The sequence below is a fragment of the Phragmites australis genome, chromosome 18 (assembly GCF_958298935.1).
Source record: "Phragmites australis chromosome 18, lpPhrAust1.1, whole genome shotgun sequence".
NCBI classification, from domain to species: Eukaryota; Viridiplantae; Streptophyta; class Magnoliopsida; order Poales; family Poaceae; genus Phragmites; species Phragmites australis.
In genome coordinates, this window is record NC_084938.1 from 27,220,194 (window position 1) to 27,236,273 (window position 16,080).

At 43.8% G+C, this 16,080-nt stretch overlaps 2 protein-coding genes across 6 annotated transcripts; one reads left to right on the forward strand and one right to left on the reverse strand.

Moving 5' to 3' along the window:
* Nucleotides 1-860: 860 nt before the first annotated feature.
* LOC133898944 (retinoblastoma-related protein 3-like) lies at nt 861-7,570 on the forward strand. 2 transcript variants are annotated; one of them, XM_062339773.1, is made up of 18 exons: nt 861-1,275; nt 1,940-2,041; nt 2,155-2,282; nt 2,368-2,464; nt 2,580-2,626; nt 3,509-3,704; nt 3,825-3,891; nt 4,001-4,183; nt 4,292-4,485; nt 4,569-5,445; nt 5,589-5,727; nt 5,814-5,886; nt 5,968-6,144; nt 6,235-6,354; nt 6,464-6,599; nt 6,687-6,799; nt 6,913-7,028; nt 7,118-7,570. In XM_062339773.1, the coding sequence occupies exons 1-18, from the start codon at nt 1,165-1,167 to the stop codon at nt 7,266-7,268; spliced, it is 3,027 nt and encodes a 1,008-aa protein (XP_062195757.1). In that variant the 5' UTR covers nt 861-1,164; the 3' UTR covers nt 7,269-7,570. The 2 variants fall into 2 exon arrangements, with proteins under 2 accessions (XP_062195757.1, XP_062195758.1); XM_062339774.1 differs by having other exon boundaries at nt 4,295-4,485.
* A 4,182-nt stretch (nt 7,571-11,752) lies between these two features.
* LOC133898945 (uncharacterized) lies at nt 11,753-15,137 on the reverse strand. 4 transcript variants are annotated; one of them, XM_062339777.1, is made up of 6 exons: nt 14,979-15,093; nt 14,055-14,155; nt 12,970-13,806; nt 12,696-12,854; nt 12,225-12,495; nt 11,753-12,099 (listed from the first exon to the last, which is right to left on the reverse strand). In XM_062339777.1, the coding sequence occupies exons 3-6, from the start codon at nt 13,783-13,785 to the stop codon at nt 12,065-12,067; spliced, it is 1,281 nt and encodes a 426-aa protein (XP_062195761.1). In that variant the 5' UTR covers nt 13,786-13,806; nt 14,055-14,155; nt 14,979-15,093; the 3' UTR covers nt 11,753-12,064. The 4 variants fall into 4 exon arrangements, with proteins under 4 accessions (XP_062195761.1, XP_062195759.1, XP_062195762.1 ...); XM_062339775.1 differs by lacking the exon at nt 14,055-14,155 and having other exon boundaries at nt 14,979-15,137; XM_062339778.1 differs by lacking the exon at nt 14,055-14,155 and having other exon boundaries at nt 12,970-13,819; nt 14,979-15,107.
* Nucleotides 15,138-16,080: the final 943 nt, after the last annotated feature.

The window sequence follows — 16,080 nt, forward strand, 5'->3', positions numbered from 1 at the left end:
TTGAAGGTTCGATTGTTGCGAAGTAAGGAGCCAGAAACCTACATCGAAGCCCAAGGTAATGTAGGGTGAAGATGAGTTGTAGTCTGAGGGTAGCTATGACACGGGACGAATGCCCAAAGTACCGAAGGTTCCACCCATGGAAGACAACGATAGGGGGCATAAATGTAAAATCTTATGTATATATGGTATGTACAAGGTACAATGACGGTAATACCTTAAAGATATTTCAAGAATATTCTAACAGACAAAGGCACTCCTGTAATGTAGATCGAGATAATTAGAGGTGTGGCTATAAATACTCAATTCTTGGTGTAATGGGATAATAAATTCTAGTTTCACCATACGCTCATTTGTTAGGTTGTGATCTCAATTCTCGCAATCGCAACAAACTCTGTCTTTGTGAAAATTTAACCGTTTTTTCTATAAATTTTATGTGTTCCGAACAGGAATGTTTTCGAAAACGTTGCATATTAGCTGATTGCTTCTCTTCATCTAGCTCCACTCAGCTCATATCACAGTTGTGTTATATGCAGAAATTGTATCATAACCATTACAATACGTATAGAAATCGTGCTCAATTCGAGGCTATGCTGACGATTTCACCTGTTACCGAAAATGGAATGCATTCGTTGGTCTTTATCAGCCAAGAGCAGGAATTGGCATTTTGCAATGGCTGCAGGCCTGTCCGTTTCAGCGCCGTGCATCATAGAAACTTTTTCTGTCGGACGCATCTGCCCCTGCCATGTGGGCCCCAAGCCCTGACTGCCACCGACCCCACCTCGTCCCGTCCCTTCCCACCCAAATCTCCCGCCATCTCCTCGCCTCTCCCGCCAAAACCAACCGAGCCCACCGGGCCACGTGTCACCGCCGCACCCTTCGCGCTCTCCCCCTGGCCCACCGCCCAGTGAGGGAATGGGTTCTATTTTGCCGCGCAAGCTACCCGCGAAGTATAAAAAGTCCGCGCGCGCCGCACAGGACTGATTTTTTTTGGCGCGCATCCCAACCGCCGCCGCCGCCGCCGTTCCCCGCCCCCTGTCCACCTCTCCGCCGCGCGACGCCGCAACCCTAGCGGGCTTCTCCTCGCCTCCTGCCACCGCTCGGCCGCCGGAGAGTCCGGTTGCGGTAGGATTGTGGGGCGTTGGACTGGTACTTTGAGGGGGAGGAATGGAGGGAGTCGCCAAGCCGTCGAGCTCGGGGTCGGGTGTGACGGATGGGGGCTCGGGAGGCGGCGCAGGCGCCGCTTCCATGGAGGAGAGGTTCGCCGATCTGTGCAAGGTACGGGTCCTCATCTGCTGCGGCGTTTGTGACGCTGGGTGAATGTGTTGGGTAGGGGTTTTGTTTGGGAGATGGAATTTTTCCCCACCGGCGATCTGTTCTAGCTGCGTAGAGTGGGTTTTTCTGTGAACAAAATGGTAGATGCTTCACAGGTTCACGCAAATTTTTGTAGTTTGGAGTCGATTTTGTGCTGGATGTGGTGCTCTCCTGGGTTGTTACCGTCTGTTTTTTTTAGGGTGTGAGCTTTTTGAGCTTTATGGTCCGGTCTTTGGGGTTATGTGCTCTATTCCTATTGACTTTGGTTATCTCAACCAAATTTTTTGATCTTGAACTCTTCCTATTTGTATTATTTTTCAGAGAAAGGAACCTTCCTATCCTTTTCTTTTTTGCGGTTTTGGCGTTATGTTTGGAAATGTGTGTTTTTCTTTCTTTTAAGAAACATTTTTGTGTTCTGCTGGGATTAAATTTTGTGATCTTTTGCTGGTTCTTTCGAATCGTATAAAAGAATGGTTTTTTAAAGGTTCTATTCTGTTTGTGCTTTTCTTAGCAGAAATTGATATGAATAATTTTAGTGTTCAATTTTATTCTGTTATTTGTTTTGAAATATATTTTTTAGACTTTACGATATTATTTTTGAACTGTGCTGCTGTTTACTGGTTAGCAGAGTAAGCTAGGACTCGACGAGAGCACGATGAGGCAGGCAATGCAGCTTTTCAAGGAGACCAAGAACATCAAGTCCAGCATGTCTTCCTTGGGCGGTGGATCGGTAAGATTTCATTTTCTTTATCTCTGGTTTGTTAGTACCTTCTTCCATCCAATTTCGGGACCATGACGTATAGCTAAATCTGTGTTTGTGCTACCTATTGGATGCGGGTATAGCCCGAGGAGGTCGAGAGGTTCTGGTCTGCATGTGTTCTGTACTGTGTGTCAAGGCTTAGCAAAGCTGGGATGTCGAAGGAAGATGGTGTTGTCTCACTCTGCCAGATCTTGAGGGCATTCAAGCTGAAGTAAGAAACGTGCAAATTATTTATCTGAGGTGCAATCACTTGCTTGGTTGGGCTAATGTGTTTTGATTCTGCTGATTCTCTGCAGCATTGTCGATTTTTTTAAGGAGATGCCACAGTTTTGCATAAAGGTTGCACACGTTATGACTGGTCTGTATGGCTCAGACTGGGAGAAGAGGCTTGAGGTATCTACGCAATTATTATTTGTGTTCTCCCCTGTTTTAGAACTGATTTCAGAATCAAACATATTTTAGGCGTCAATCTTATCACTGACTACTGCTTTCCTTGCTTTCTGCTCAGTTGAAGGAACTGCAAGCGAATGTTGTCCATTTAAGCTTGCTAAGCAGGTAAAATTATACTTTCTATTGCTTCTTTGTCTGAATGACTACTTCACTTGTGGCTAGTTGTAGCGCTAGCTTTTGTTTTTTATCGATTGCTGCACTAGAATGTTGATTCACTCTAGCATTATTGAACTGAAATTCAACCATGTTGGAGCATAGTTTCATCTCTAGGCTGGACTTGGCACAATGCACTGTAAAATACATAGTCACAAGCATTGTTCTAACTTAAAACTAGCTTGCAGCCTACTGCTGTGGTAAATGTAGTGTTGAGTTTTTGCAGGTACTAAAATTTACTTAAGCACCTTTTTTTTAAGAACAAGGCCGCTAAGGTCAAGGGACCAGATCCAGAACATTGAATCCAACCATCAGCATTCGCAATAGCCTGTAGTTTCTGAACATGTTGTAGTATCCTTATGCCCCCTGTAAAGCTTGATATCACAAATGTTGAGATAGCTAAGGCTAGACTACTTTTGTGTGATCCCAGAAGTTTCCTCTCTTTCGTCCGATTTTAAAGTTGAAATCTTAAAATCTTGAAGCTGTCAACTAAATTTTCATTGTTCAACTTGAATAGTTTAAAATCAGCCCTATTTACTGAAGCATTGTGTATCTATGGCTGATCAAGGACTGTGATACCACTTAAGTAGACAAACTATATTATGATTTATAAATCTACGTGTAGGGTCATGCTTAAATATTTGATTCGGAAGTGCAAATTATACCACAGTGTAGCTGGTTGACAATGCCTAATTGGTTTCAAGCTTCACGTTCCTGTACCATAACTTAGTGCTGCTGTCCACTTTTCTATTTGTTTTTTATTGACACTTTCCTTAATAAGGGGAAGTTATGAACTATAGTTAGATAAATTGCCGTAATGTTTGTTTGGTTCAGGTACTACAAACGTGCATACCAGGAGCTATTTTTGTCAAATGATGCCAAGTCTTCAGAAAATTCTTCAGAAGCAAACACCCAACAGGATTCGGAGTATTATCGCTTTGGATGGTTACTCTTTTTAGTTCTAAGAATCCAAACATTCAGCAGATTCAAGGATCTCGTGACATCAACAAACGGACTGGTTTCTGTGTTGGTAAGGACATCTGCCACGATCAATTTCACAAGTGCTTTCTTGTCTCATGGAACAGGATAATTGATGCATAGTTTAGTCAACTTGATAGTAATGAATACTACTTATTTTGCATGCCTGCAGGCTGTACTTATTATTCACATTCCTGCGCGTCTAAGGAACTTCAATATAAAGGATTCATCCTACTTTGGTAATGACGACCAACTCTTTATTGTCAGATACTGTCTGATAATCAAGACCCGCTGATTATGACAGTTGGGGCTTAAAACTGATGCATTATGTTTATTGATTTGAATCAGGTAAGAAGTCTGATAGGGGAGTCAACTTTATTGCTTCTCTTTGTGAAAAATATCATACCTCGGAAGATGAGTTGAGCAAAGCACTGGAGAAGACAAACAATCTCATAATGGATATTCTGAAAATGAAACCATGCTCAGCTGCTTCAGAATGTCAACAGGGTAATTTGTCTTTTATTGATCCAGGTAAGAAACTAATATGCAAACAGAAGTTTAATGTGTTCAGTAATCATTTTTTTTGTTTCATGAGCTTTTTTTGTTGCCTAGTCCCATAACATTTCTTCTTTGATGCAGAAGGCTTGACTGTTTTTAAGGATTTGCTTCAGGAAGGCTCGATGAAATCAAGTCTGCTAGTCCTGGAAAAAGAATATGAGAATGCAATTAACACAAAAGGAGAGCTAGATGAGCGCATGTTTGCTAATGATGAGGACAGTTTGCTTGGCAGTGGAAGTCTATCAGGAGGTGCCATTAATTTACCAGGCGCAAAGGTAATAACTAGCAAGCATATTCATCTTCACAACTTGAAAGCTTTGATATTATTTAAAATTTTCTGTATTCTGTGGTATTGCAGAGAAAGTATGATGTTATGGCCTCACCTGCAAAGTCAATAACAAGCCCAAGTCCAATGTCTCCTCCACGTTTTTGTTTATCACCAAATGGAAATAGCTTTTGCAACTCAAAGATGGCTCCTATCACTCCAGTGAGCACAGCCATGACAACTGCCAAGTGGCTTCGGAGTACAATATCTCCCCTTCCTTCAAAACCTTCTGGGGAACTTTTGCGCTTCTTCTCAGCATGTGATAAGGATCTCACAGATGATATTACACACAGAGCTGGCATTATACTTGGGGCCATATTCACAAGCAGTTCTTTTGGTGAACGCATAAGTACCAATGTCCGAAGCACAAACAGAATGGATGCTATCTGGACAGAGCAAAGAAAAATGGAAGCCCTTAAGCTATATTACAGGGTTCTGGAATTGATGTGTAGATCAGAGTCACAAATCTTGAGCGGGAACAATCTTACATCACTTCTGTCTAATGAGCGATTTCATCGATGTATGATCGCCTGTTCTGCTGAGTTGGTTCTTGCAACTCACAAGACTGTCACTATGATGTTCCCAGCTGTGTTAGAGAAAACTGGCATAACAGCTTTTGACTTGAGTAAAGTCATAGAGGGTTTTGTTAGGCATGAAGACACACTTCCAAGAGAGTTGAAGCGTCATCTGAATTCACTTGAGGAACGACTTCTTGAAAGCATGGCATGGGAGAAAGGCTCATCAATGTACAATTCCTTAATTGTTGCTAGGCCAGCACTGTCTGCAGAAATAAACCGATTAGGTTTACTGGCTGAGCCAATGCCATCACTTGATGCTATTGCAGCGCATCATAATATCTCATTGGGGAGTCTGCCACCTCTCCCCTTTCAAAAGCTGGAACGTATTCCAGGTAGCATTTTTACCAAGGCATCAGCAGCATATTCCTGTTACTTCATGTTTCTGAAGTGTTACTAAATGATCAGTATTTCAGTCCACTTTTCAATATATGAGTAAGTGGCTGAACTTCCTACTTGTTAATGATGTTTCCCTTAGATAAAGATGAAGTCAGATCTCCCAAAAGAGCATGCACTGAGAGGAGAAATGTGCTTGTGGACAACAATTCATTTAGATCACCAATCAAGGATATCCTTAAATCGAAGTTACCACCTCCTCTTCAATCAGCTTTTGCAAGGTTAATATTCCTTCCTGATTTCTCAATGAACTCGTGTCAGCTAGATGCTTAAGTGGAATATTCTTTTTTCTTATTCTTGATTGTAGTCCAACAAGACCTAATCCTGCAGCAGGAGGCGAAACATGCGCAGAGACCGGAATAGGTGTGTTCTTTAGCAAGGTGAGTGTTCCTTTTTGATGTATCATAATGTGATGAGCTAAAATGCTTGCTGTTTACTTTGTATCACTTTATCCTCTGCAGATAGCAAAACTCGCTGCCATTAGAATCAGAAGTCTCTGTGAAAGATTGCAACTTTCTCAGCAAGTTCTGGAGCGAGTGTATTCCCTTGTCCAACAAATCCTTAGCCAACAAACTGCTCTTTTTTTCAATAGGCACATTGACCAGATCATATTGTGCAGCATATATGGAGTTTCGAAGGTACTCGTAGCAATTGTCTAACTTTCAAATGTAAAGACAGAAATGTTTCCCATGATGATCATTATTTTTTTCGTTGATAATTATTTGTAGATATCTCAATTGGAACTTTCGTTCAAGGAGATTATTTTTGGCTATAGGAAACAACCTCAATGCAAGCCACAGGTTTTCCGTAGTGTTTATGTTCATTGGCCCCCAAGAAGCCGCAATGGGGTAAAATTCCATATATCCATTTTGTCTTATGTTCTTAAGGATTTCTTTTAGTTGCTCAACTCAGCAACGATTCAGAAGGATTGTCTGACAAAACTCTTTATCATGCCAGAAAACTGGAGAGGACCATGTCGATATTATCACTTTCTACAATGAAGTATTTATTCCTTCTGTCAAGCCTTTGTTGGTGGAGGTAGGACCTGGTGCTAGTCCAAACAAGAAAGACAAGGAAAAAAGTTCTGTTGATGGTATGCGCTCGTATACAGAAATTAAGCAACATTATTCTACTGCTAATTCCATAAAGCTTTGCTGAAGTGTTTTTTTCATATCTATAGGTCAATTTCCAGAATCTCCTCGGCTAGCTCGGTTTCCAAACCTTCCTGCTATGTCTCCAAAGAAAGTTTCTGCTACTCGCAACGTATACGTCTCACCGCTAAGATCATCGAAGGTATTCATAAAAATTATTCTGAAGTTGTATCTTTCCGATTTCTGACCACCTGACTGAATTACTATGGCAATCGTTCATCAACGCTGTGACAACTTTATAACTGAACATTCCAGATGGATACTTTGCTTTCCCCAAGCTCCAAGAGCTACTATGCATGTGTTGGTGAGAGCACTTATGCGTTTCAGAGCCCCTCTAAGGATCTGAAGGCTATCAATAACCGCCTAAGCAGGTAAACTTACAAACAAGTTCACAAAAGGTTTTCTCACTCAACTAACAAGCACAGAGTATTGATGTCTGGATTACTTGCAATGTGTGCAGTGGGAAGAAAGTTAGCGGAAGACTGAACTTCGATGTTGTCAGCGATCTGGTTGTCGCCAGTAGCCTCAGCAACGATCAAAATGCCAGGCCTGCAGCTATGGAAGTAGTTCCCGTCAAGACGCCAGTGAAATGCGAGCCGTCTGATTCTTAGTTGCTTCTGCGACTCTACATCATCAATCCAACACAACCTGTGCTTAATCATTAGGTGTCAAATTGATCTCAAGTTAGATATTTAGAAGCCCTTTGTTTCTGTGTTTCTTGGCACGGGAAACTCTGTGAGCAGCTCTCCCTGCTGTGAAATATAAGAAAGGCTGCCCTGAGAGCTCCCTCTAACCTGCCTCACTCTACTTTGTAGTCCTTTGTAAGAGCTAGTACCATAGTGATGTAACTTGATAAGTTTTACAGTTTTGTAAATGAAAGCTGTTGTCAATACCGGCACAGTTGCGGATTGCTTGCTCCTGCGTTCTTCTTTACTATTCCGTCATGGTCGTATGATTAGTTGTTGGCCGTCAGCATGTATTTACTATTACAGTTCGATCTTAATGAATTATGTATTCAGGGAAGAATTGTGCATTACAGTGGAACATTTGCCTTCATGGGATAAACTTTGACAAATTATTCTATGTATGACTGTTATATGACGGCGACAACTTGCAGAGTCAAAAGATGCGTAGCATTGTTTTTGGAAGTGAATCAAATCTTATGCAATAGTAGTATAATTCTTGTGCAAAATGTCATTGCCTTGTGTTGCAAGAATCAAAGTGTCGTGTGGTATACTAATTCTGTATTGCCGTTGGATTCGGGAAAGTGTCGTACTCGAAAAATATATCGATTAATGGGGGAAAAGGATTGCCTGCTGAGTTGTGTTGTGGTGAACTGAACGTTTCTTGGAAGCTGATGCTTTAAGGATTCGATGTTGATGCCTGGTCTGATTTCGTGTCATTTGCAAACTGTCCTTGTGTACTAGATTATGCAAATATTTATCTGACATGGCTGTTCTCTGACTGAGGCCGTTGTTGATAAGCTCATTGCTGACGTTTCAGACGCTGCAGAATCGCAGATCGACCATTTGTTGTAGGTTGTTCACTGCTCACTCTTGCTCAGCTTGGAACTCAACTGTGCAGATGTGTAACGGCATTCAAACAGTTGATGCCGTTTCTCGTGTTTAGTCTGATCCTTTTTAAGAAAAAGAATATGTTTAATCTGATGCTAGTGTGAATCGAGGCAGCTGCTAGCCTATCTGTCATGTCTGCATGCTTCTCGAGGTCTCCAGCTCTCTCCATCACTTGGACTTTGGTTTCCTGGCAACTCGATGCATCTTGGTCACTGTCTGACAATGGAACGATTGGTCCGTACAAATGGAGGCAAAGATGCCTACGTGGGAACGATGTGCTCCGAAGAATTGTTACAGCACGTATGTGTGCATCAATCAGTCTGTGCCAACGCGGCGACTGAAAGCAACTCCCAAGAACAGTGGAAGGCATTATTAGATATCAAACTGGATGGCTTTTTCGTTGAATTCTTCTGCTCGTGTTCCTGTAATCTCTCCTCGCATCCAAATGCAAGCTGTTACAACTGAGATGTTAACATGATATTTTATTTTCTGAAATACGTAAGACAGCTGCACACATTTGAATTAAGACAGAAGTAGTATCAAATACAAATCACAATGAACTTAGACGTCAACATGGTATATATGAGTCTGATAGCGACAACAAAATAATAGAGAACTCAACTGCAGACCCAGTATTGCGATAACGTGGCGATTGACAGCAACCCCGAAATCAAAGGCCTAAACCTGGCTGTTTTTGCTTTAATTTTCTTGTACTGTACGTGTGTTCCTGTGATCTATTCTCTCTTTGCATCCAGTTCAATGAGTAAGGCTATCTCCAGCAGATATTATAAAAATATATCTTTTATAATACTATTACAGCATCCCTTAATATTATTAGGGTACTTTCTATTTTTTTTTATCTCTAGCAGCTACTCTATTTCCTACATTCAACTACTTTCTTTCTCCCTTCAGACCCACAGTCAATCTCTGTGAATAGGGATAGAGGTGGGAGAGAGAATCAGCAAATATACAACCACCGTTTCCCTGTAGCAGGGCTGCCGCTTCCCTGTAGCGCTGGAAAAGGATGCTGCTGGAGCGGTTTGCAGGGCAGGCTGATCGGCAAATCTGGCGGCATAGGGATGTGGCTTCTTTTTGTGGTCTCTGCTGGAGTCACCCTAACTCAGATGTCAACATGAGTCTGACAATTAACAGGCAACAATAGAAAGCTGAAACTCAAACTCTATTTTCCCATTGTGTACATCATTTGAGAGACGGAATGGCGAGGCACTCGTAGAAGACTGGCCGTTGCTTGCACGCTGACAATTTCATACTACTCCCTCCATTTTAAAATATAGCGCATATTAGGATTCAAAAAAGTCAAAGTTGTAGATTTTAACCATTAGTCAATTATGCGTATATTTAGTGTAAAAATGTATTAATATTTGTAGTTTTCTTAAATGCGTAGGAGAGATACGTATCTTTGTATTAAGAAGGAAAAATGACAACGAGTCTTAGACAACAACCTTCAACAGGTCAAGTTACTACGGCATCATAGAGCATGCTAATACAAGGGGAAAACAACTTAGAGGGCATAGCGCTGGTGCTAATTACAGAACCGAGCCGAAGGTATGCATCCATTGTAAGAGGATGGACTGGTTCTTCGCCCCGGTGGCACGCCAACGTTCGGCGTCCTCCTAGATGAGGGCCACCAAGGATTCAGATGAGATGCGACGGTTGTTGAAGATGATAGCGTTGTGTGACATCCAAATACGCCAATAGGTTATGAGGATTAAGGAGTCTAGACCTTTGCGGAAATCCTCAGCCACACACCCTCGAAGATCAATCCACCACTCGAGTATATACAGCTCCTCCTCTAGAGCATGAACGCCTAGAACACACCACCAAACTTCGCGCGCCGAGGTGCAATGCAGGAGCAAATGATCGATCGTCTCTAGTAGTTGCAAGCAGTGTGAGCATGAGTCTCCCGGTTGCAGTCCATGCCGTTTCCTTCAAGCCGCGGTCCATAGATGACCATGGAGTTCGAGCCAGCAAAAAAAAATCACCTTTGATGGCACCCACGCTTTTTAAGGCATTTGTGCACCTTCGAATCGGATGGACCCTTGAAACATGAGGTGATATGCAGACCTTGCCGAGTATTCCCCAAAAGGAGTCCATTTCCATATCACACAATGTTGCCCACTGCCTAGGCTGATGGATCCAAGTTGTGACCAAAGGTGCAGATATTGGGCGATTGTGGCAATGGAGAGAGGGCCAGTGATTTTCCACACCCATATACGGTTGAGCAAAGCATCCTTTACCATTCTACTCTTGAAGCATGAAGGAGCGATGTAGCCGAAGAGGTCAGGCGCCAACAAACGAAAAGAGCGGCCCTCAAACCAAGCATCATTCCAGAAGAATGTTGTTTCCCCATTGCTGACCTCAAAACTGGTTGAAACATAAAAAAGAGTGACAACTTCACGCTCATGATTTAAGGGGAAATTGGCCCATGGCCTGAAAGGGTAGCCGAAGAGGTCAGGCACCAACGAACGGAAAGAGCAGCCCTCAAACCAAGCATTAGTCCAGAAGAACGTTGTTTCCCCATTGCTGACCTCAAAACAGGTTGAAGCATCAAAAAGAGTGACAACTTCACGCTCATGATTTAAGGGGAGATTGGCCCACAACCTGAAAGGATCACACCGCTGCCACCAAAGCCATCTAAAACGCAGGGCAATGCTGGCCATCCGGAGGTCCTGAATTCCCATGCCACCGTACACCAGCGATCGACACACCCTTGGCAAGGTGACGACGCTATGACCCCTGGACATCTCTTTGTTGCTGGCCCAGAGGAAGGCCTTCCGAAGCTTGTCGATTTCCTTGATCACCCATGAAGGAACAACAATGGAAATGATCATGTGCAGAGTCAAGGACAGCACCGATATGACCAAGGTGACACGGTCATGTTTGGATATTAACTTGGCCTGCCAAGCTAGGAGTTTGGCAGCGACCCTGTCCACCAAAGGTTGTAGATGATGTCTGCGCAGCCGGCCAATGGTGAGAGGCATTCCCAGGTATTGGATGGGGAAGGAAGACAACCCGCATCGGAGATTCTCACTGATAGCTCTGATATCATCATCGGCACAGCATATAGGAACGACCGCGCATTTGTCCAAGTTTGTTCTGAGCCCAGAGGCCTCCCCAAAGAATTGGAGTATATCTAAGTGTGCTCGGATGTCTTGCGATGTTGGCGAAACGAAAATCACTACGTCATCAGCATATAGAGAACATCGATGCAAGATTGAGCCATGCCCTGTAGACTCAATGATGCCTGCTTCACCCGCTTTGCTCAGCAAACGATTAAGGACACCCTAATTTTCATATTTCACATATCTTTTAATAAGATATTGGTTTCGTAATTATTGATAATATATTGTAAGAGAAATTAATGATCAAAGTATACTTTGATAGACTTTCTCAAATCCTAATATATCCTATAAAAAACCTAATACGTCCTATAAAAATAAATGGAGGGAGTACTGTACTAGCAATAGTTTATGAGTTTGTGAGTAGGTGTCGCTTGCAAGAGAGCCAATACTATGCGTACACATATATTGCTAGGACATGTATAATCTCACTATATATTTTGTACAAGGGATTGTACATCTGGTTCTCACTTACACTAGCTTCCATGAAAGGGGAATTATTTGGAGAACACTTCTCTTGGTATTGATACTGAAAAACCCAGATTCATATACTAGTACTGCAGGCCATCAGAGGCTGATGGTTCACTGAAACAGCACAAACTACAACTCAGTGATCACTGATGACTGATGTTTCATTCTGCTTCTTCATGCATCTCTTGCACTGTATCCGTAAGGACACTATAGTAGACTCTTTCACAGGTTGCTCGACATCCATGCCGGTAGGCACCCTACAATACGCAAAACGAGTAACAAGATCAGGTCAAGAAGCCATGCAAATTGGCAAGTTTTCAGGTTGCAAGGCAAGGGAGAAAACAAGGTCAGAACGTGAGAGATTCAGAAGCAGCTAGCTCACATGAGACCGGGAAGCTGAAGCACAGGGCCGGCTTGTTGGCAACCGGCTCCTGCTCATGCTCGGCCACGAGGATGTAGAACAGCCCCATGACGCCGGTGTGCTGGCGCTCGCTGCTGTAGTTGGAGACGACGGTCAGCACCTCGCCGTCGAGCACCTGCACGGTACCCGGCTTCGGGTAGCACGTCGACATGCCGACGATGTATCCCGCCTCGTTCCCGGCCTCCCGCCCCTCGCCGTAGGTTGTCATCGACGCGCACAGCAGACGTCCGTCCTGTGATAATTAGTTTGAGCGCAGTTCAGCAGTTAGCTTCCCCTTCCCTTTGCCGAGAACATGTTGTGATATGCTGATGCAACTATTTGAGGTCGTTGATCGATGGTCATTACTTGCTACATGGGATTGTGCAAAGTTTCAGATGATAACACTGAGCAGTGCATCAGTAAAATGGGAAGAGATTAGTGCATGTCAGCTACCTCGCCGTGCAAAGAAGCACCGATGCCACCTGAATGCTGGTGTGCAACGCCGAACACGATATCGCCTCCACGCGGTAACACTTGTTTGGCCACCTTAACATCGACGCAATCGTTCTGGGCACGGTTTTCTGAGCTGCATTCCTCGACTTGATACTCAACCTGCGCAAACAAATAAATTTAAGTCATAAACCAACCATCTTGACTCTAACCTATTGAAATGCTTCAGATTGTGCATTTCAAGCATGCAAGTTCTCAACATCTAAAACTTGCATACCTTGCAAGCAGGTTCAGATTTTCCCTCAAGCAGAGCTCTGTCAGTGGCATCGAAAATGTAGATCCTCACCGGCACAACCGCATCGCTCCAGTCGAGCCACATCACCGTGTACCGCAAGAACAGCTTCCTCGCCTCACCATTGAACCCTTCCCTCACCTTGCACTGGGTCTGATCATAGCAGCAGCGCAGGCCACCGGTGTAGTCCTTCACGATGTCACGACCGTACTCATCGACCGTGACATTGTACAGATCACACTTGCACTCGGTGCACCCCAGCTTGTCGGTCACACCCCTCGTGTCAATGGCGTGGACATTTAGCAACCATTTCTCCTCATAACCCTCAGGGGGGCTCTCCGGGTTGCCAATCTCAATTCCATAAGGATCAGGGACCCAAGTGGCGGTGTGCCGGGTCTCGGACCCCAGCCCATAGTACTGTCCCAATGTGTGATTGCACACACCGGAGTTCCTTGCCAGGATCATCTTTGGAAGCTTCTGCACATCGGCGATGGCATCGTTCTTGGGAGCGTAGTATGGTTCCACAACCCAATGGTGCAGGTAGGTCTCATGGAGAGGGACAGGGACACCGTGCTCATCGATGACCTCGCCATTGAAGCTCTTGAGCGCCAGGTGACCTCTGGGGAACTCGATGTCAAAGTTCCATTTGTTTGAGACCGAGCCGGGGCGCAGGGAGAAGGGTGGAGACAGGAACGTCTTGGATTTCAGTAGGGGGCCTCTCACATTGAACGCTTCTGATGGAAGGGTGCCGATTGCAGATAAGAATGTAATGAGCAGCACTAGGAACAGAGACATTTTCATCTTGACACCACTCACCACCACCTGCAAAAAAATGCTGCTCATCTATCAGTGATAAACCAAATGAAGCAAAGTGGATTAGCACCAACAAAATGGACTGAAGAACTATTCGATTTGTTATATTGAATTAAAAGAACCATTTATCATCAAGCAACTACAGATCACAGAACTTTCTGCTAAGACTACTTGACGCAATTACTTTCTACTAATCTACCTTACTCCCTGTCTAGAAATTAACTGTAAGGTGTGAACTTTCTCTTGGAAGAGTATACCTGCTATACATAGTCACGCATAGCAAAATGCTACCATGCTTCCCTAGAAAGTGAAACTGCACCCATCTTAAAGCTATAGAGGAATTCAGGTTGCTACAAGCCTACAACCAACAATTAGTACAAACAGGTGCATCACGATTATAAAGGAATCTTCTCTTGAGCTTGAGTGCAAAGACACTTATCCCAATTATATACTACTCTGAATCAAGAAAGCAACTATATGAAACTTTTTTAGGGAAAACTATCTGAAACTTTTTCTAGGGAAAACTATCTGAAACCTTTTTTAGGGAAAACAATCTGAAACTTTTACTAAACAGGTTCAGGAAGCCAGCATCCACAGGACCACAACTGCAGTAACTTGATATAGTAACACATAAGCACGTAACCATAAAAAATAAAAAAATAAAGCGCCAACGAAGCGGCGATCCCCCCTATGCCATTTTTCCTATTGGGAAAAAAGGACTTGATGCTTCAGATGTCACCCATATTTAACCCTGTAGCACTTACCAAGGAGCAATCAATCCATATTCAAATTCAATCACTATTCCGTAAGAACAACAGGCCACAGAGAAATCACTGATATCAAAGAGGAACTAGGAAAGATCAAGTGCTAGCAGAAAGGCAGGGGGAAGAGGGATGAAAAGATGGGATCTTTGACATACTACGCGACAACCGTCTCCTGCGGATCGCAACGAACAAGAAAGGATTAGGAAAAAAGATATTGGAGCTGCACAGAACAGATCTCCAAAGACCAATCTTTTCTGAACAGATATCAGAATTCAGAACAATCAACTAATCGATCAGGCAGAGAATAATTGGGCATATCCTAAGAGGAGATGAATTTTGGCGCACTTGAGCGAAGACATGGCAAGGGGAGCAGAGGTGAAACCGAGGAGCGGAGAGGGGGAGGAGGACGGGACATACCAGGCAAGCTCAAGTGCAGAGGCGGCGGCCGGGAAGCTGTGCTACAGCAGCCTACGGAGCACAGCCCCCGCCGCCTCATATAGAGGATGGCGACGGGGCCAGTGGAGCCACGTGGCGGTGCTTACGCAGGTGCTTGCGTTTTTGGATACGAACGCGGCCTCGCGTATTCACGCGGCTTTCCTTTCTAGAAGGAGATGGGTGCCAAGGATCCGCTGCCCTTGTTGGGTTCTGCGTGTTTTCTTTTCTGCACATTATTCACATTTTCTCATTTTTGTACCGTTTTCGGAAAGGACAGCGATAAGATTTCATCGTAATAGAGAAGCTGCGCCTTGTGCAGTTGGACAGAGAGTGTTGTTGCGCTCGCAGCACCCGCGTTCAAGTCCTATTTGATGCTGATTCTCACCAATTTCGTAGTCTGAGTCTTGTTTACTGTATTTTCTAAAAAAAGATTTCACCGTAATAAGGTTCTTTTTCCAAGATGCTATGGTAGGCCACACCTGCTGCAACGTGCTGTGTAATACTGAAAATGCGAAATTCAAATGTTGTATGTGGGACTCATGAGGAGTGCGAAACTTTTACCTTTTGATCCGTTGCTCGGATAGACGATCGGAGACCGCAGATACGTAGATCTCATCAAGATAATTTCGTTTTGCTATCTAACATCTTGTTTGTACGCTTGTGAATCTGTAGCCGCCGTCACCTGCTGTCGCCCTTCCATCGCTAGGCCCTTGCGCACCCCGGACGCCGCCATACGCCTCCGGTCAGTCGCCATCGTTTGTTGTCGGTTAGTGGAGGCCGAAGCTAGGGGTTAGTGGGAGCAGGGGGCATTGTGGAGAAGGGCGCACCAGAGCCTACGGAAAAGTCAAAAGGAAGAGAAGAAGTAAAAGAAGAAGAAGAAAGAGTAATAAGAAGAGGAAGGAGGAGAAAGAGGAAAGTAAAGAAGTGGAATTTCCGTGAGTTCATCGGATTGCACCTTTGATTCGCGATCTTGTAGCAAAGGTGATCTCTTTGTAGTCCTTAGAAGTTTGTAGATGTGTGTGGGGATGATCGATTCCGTCATCAGATTAGTGTTCCAATGATTTGTTTAGCGTGTAGCAATTAT

What these genes read in the sequence shown, in the direction of transcription:
- LOC133898945 (XM_062339775.1), bottom strand. Translation starts at nt 13,785, where the DNA reads ATGAAAATGTCTCTGTTCCTAGTGCTGCTCATTACATTCTTATCTGCA. An exon ending in AATCTGAACCTGCTTGCAAG is followed by an intron (nt 12,855 to 12,969) that starts GTATGCAAGTTT and finishes TTGTTTGCGCAG; the next exon opens with GTTGAGTATCAAGTCGAGGA. An exon ending in GTGCTTCTTTGCACGGCGAG is followed by an intron (nt 12,496 to 12,695) that starts GTAGCTGACATG and finishes TAATTATCACAG; the next exon opens with GACGGACGTCTGCTGTGCGC.
- LOC133898944 (XM_062339773.1), top strand. Translation starts at nt 1,165, where the DNA reads ATGGAGGGAGTCGCCAAGCCGTCGAGCTCGGGGTCGGGTGTGACGGAT. An exon ending in CTTCAATCAGCTTTTGCAAG is followed by an intron (nt 5,728 to 5,813) that starts GTTAATATTCCT and finishes TCTTGATTGTAG; the next exon opens with TCCAACAAGACCTAATCCTG. An exon ending in GCATATATGGAGTTTCGAAG is followed by an intron (nt 6,145 to 6,234) that starts GTACTCGTAGCA and finishes AATTATTTGTAG; the next exon opens with ATATCTCAATTGGAACTTTC.